The sequence below is a fragment of the Crocuta crocuta genome, unplaced genomic scaffold (genome assembly GCF_008692635.1).
Source record: "Crocuta crocuta isolate KB4526 unplaced genomic scaffold, BGI_CrCroc_1.0 scaffold175, whole genome shotgun sequence".
Taxonomy (NCBI): Eukaryota; Metazoa; Chordata; class Mammalia; order Carnivora; family Hyaenidae; genus Crocuta; species Crocuta crocuta.
The window spans coordinates 2,665,103-2,667,940 of record NW_027530988.1 but is presented as its reverse complement, the minus strand read 5'-3'; the positions used below and the strand labels follow the sequence as shown (position 1 = coordinate 2,667,940).

Below are 2,838 nucleotides of genomic sequence, written 5' to 3'. Positions count from 1 at the left end.
TTAGGAAAATACGTTGCAAGGGAAATTCCTGTTTATTCCAAACCTCGTGCTCTTTATTTTACTACAGTACTCAAAATGGAGTGCCTGAGTCTGAGGGAGGTTCCCAGGTAGATGGAATCTGGGGAGGAATTACAGGATTCAGAGGTCTAAAGTCTAGTGTTCTAATCCTAGCTCGGCCACCTCAGCTGTGTAACCTCCAGTGAATGACTTTCCCCTCTGGGCCTCAGTTCTCTTTGTAAAATGACGGATGGACCTGATTTGTATGAAAATAAAAGCAGTTAGGTACATCTGACTATTTACCCCACAGTGTGTAATTGGACAGTGCCTTCCCTCCTAAAAGCTTAGGTGCCGGATAGATGCATCAAGAAGCTGAGGGGCAGGAAGACAGCATGGGCCTACTTCAGTCTGGAAAAAGGAAGGCCCAGGATGTCCTGCCCTCTAGTGAGTGGTCGGGGGGCTGGTGGGCCAAAGGGAGGCTTGCCACAAGAAGGGCCCACCCAAACATGTCCATGTGTCTTAGCCCCTAGGTTTACAAAAAGCTCCAAAGCCCCAGAGTCTTCACGGCACTACCAAGCATGAACTCCTGCTCACCATGCAAAAACAATACATGCCTCATGCCACCCTCCCCTTTCGGAGAGAAAATCCAGGGAGAAATAGCTGATGGGGGTGGAAGAGGGTGAGATCTGGAAAAGCACTGGTGAGGCCAGGCTTCCTGCAGGGCCCCATTTCAAGCTTCCTCAGAAAGTACAAGCAGGGAAGCCTTCTGGTCCCCCTGCAGCAGTCACTGAGGGAGGACAGTGGGCTTGGTGGACACAGACATCCATGCCCAAAGGCTTTGTGGCTTCAGCCCAAGCAGCTGGCAGGTTCATCCTTCTCCCTAGAGCCCCACAAACACCACTTCCGGCCCTCCTGTTTCTGCTTGGGCTCTTGCTGCCTGGATTTCTAAGCCCATGCCAGTCCTTCCCTGTGCAGAGCTTTCTCTCTCCCTTACAACCCTTATTCACTCTCTATTTCTTTCTCCCTCCTCCTCCCCTTCTTCTCTCCTCCTTGCCAATCCTCAGCAGCCCCAGAATGGGTTTCCCCCCTTCCCCCCTCCCCCACAGCATCTCCACCTCCTTAGCTCTCACCCCTGCACCTCTTTCTTTGTATTCCTCTGGCCCTCTCCCGGCCTCGCCTGTATCTCTCCTCCCCCGCCTGCCTTCAGCCTCCCCCAGCCTCCCCATCTTCAGCTCAGTCTCCTCCCTCTCGCTCTGCTCCCCTCCCCTCTCTCCCCCCCACCCTCGGTCTCACCCCAATCCCCGCCAGCATCCCTGGGTTTCTTTCCACCCTGGGGGTCTCTGTGCCTCTCATTCCCCTCTCTACCTGCCTTGCGCTCACCTCAGGTTTAGCCGCCACCCATCCTTTCCTGCCTGGGCACCCCCCACACACTGCTAACATCGCCACTGTCTCTTCTTCCTCTCCTCCTCTCCCCACCCTCTCCTCTTCTCTCTTCTCCCTGCCCCTTTAAATCTGCCTGGCCCAGCCTCCCCCGTGATGCTGGGATGGAGCAAACATTGATTTGTGCTGGGATGGAATCGGAATTTTGATTTTTTTTTTCCTTTCCCAACCATAAGAAGGAAAAANCTCATTCCCCCCCTCCCCCTACCTCGCCCCCCACCCCCACCGCCTGCTCCTCCAGCTGGGGAGAGAGGGGACTCTCTCTTGCCGCTCTCCCACCTTCGCTCTCGGGGTAGGAGCAGTCTCTCCGGAAGGGGAGGGGGCTTTGACTTGCCGGGACGAGGTGGGAGTGGAGGTATCCTGCCATGGATGCTGTGCCTGGGAGGCAGCCTGAGCCCCAGCCCACATGGTGAGTAACCTGCCCCCTCCCTTCCGCCTGTCTGCCCATCCCCACCCTCGCCTTTTCCCTGCAGAGCCTCCTCCATCCCCATCTTTTCCCCCACCAAGCCCACAGCCCACCTTGCTCCNCCCCCCCTCCATTTTCCCCCCACCCCCACCCCTTGCCTGGGAAGCCAAAGATCTGGGGCCGAAGGGTCCTGACAGCAGCCAGAGGAGCGGGTGGCCTAAGACTCTGCCCAGCCCCCTCTCAAGACCCCCCGCCCCAGCAGCTGCCGTCCACACTCGACACTTTGGGGGTCTAGGCTGAAGAAGCGGGACGCCCGCTTGGGGTTGGGGCCCCAAGTCCTGGGAGGGGCTCTCTACAAGGAGGTAGGGGTGGGGGAGCCCCCATGCCTCCAAAGCTTAGGAGCTGCTGGAAGATGCTGCCGACGGGTGGGGGGTTGGGGGGCGGTGCTGATGCCCCAGAGCCACTGGGCCAGGGAGCGGCGGGCAAAGAGGAGGGGCCTCGCTCGCCACTTCCCCCCTCTTTCTCTGCAGCCACTCAGGATGAGGGTCCGGCCCTGCCAGCCCGCGCTGGGGCCCCCCCGCCCGGCCCCGGTCTAACTGCCCCCGCCCCCAGGCCTCGCCCGGCTCGCAGGCCCCCAGCCGGCTCTCCAGCCCCAGGATGCGCTGAGCCGCCGGGGGGCTGAGGCCGCGCCAACTACATGCATGTCCCCCGGGGGCAAGTTCGACTTTGACGACGGGGGCTGCTACGTGGGGGGCTGGGAGGCGGGGCGGGCACATGGCTACGGCGTGTGCACGGGGCCCGGCGCCCAGGGCGAGTACAGCGGCTGCTGGGCGCACGGCTTCGAGTCACTGGGCGTCTTCACGGGGCCCGGCGGACACAGCTACCAGGGCCACTGGCAGCATGGCAAGCGCGAAGGGCTGGGCGTGGAGCGCAAGAGCCGCTGGACGTACCGCGGCGAGTGGCTGGGGGGGGGGGAGGGGGGGCGGGGGGGGGGG

At 61.2% G+C, this 2,838-nt stretch overlaps 1 protein-coding gene across 1 annotated transcript in view; it reads left to right on the top strand.

Moving 5' to 3' along the window:
* The first annotated feature begins 2,439 nt into the window (after positions 1-2,439).
* The window catches only part of JPH4 (junctophilin 4), an 8,768-nt gene continuing 8,369 nt past the window's right edge, over positions 2,440-2,838 (top strand). Inside the window, 1 exon segment of the mRNA XM_077770427.1 lies at positions 2,440-2,810. Coding sequence (XP_077626553.1) covers positions 2,545-2,810 — 266 coding nt within the window. The 5' untranslated portion in view covers positions 2,440-2,544.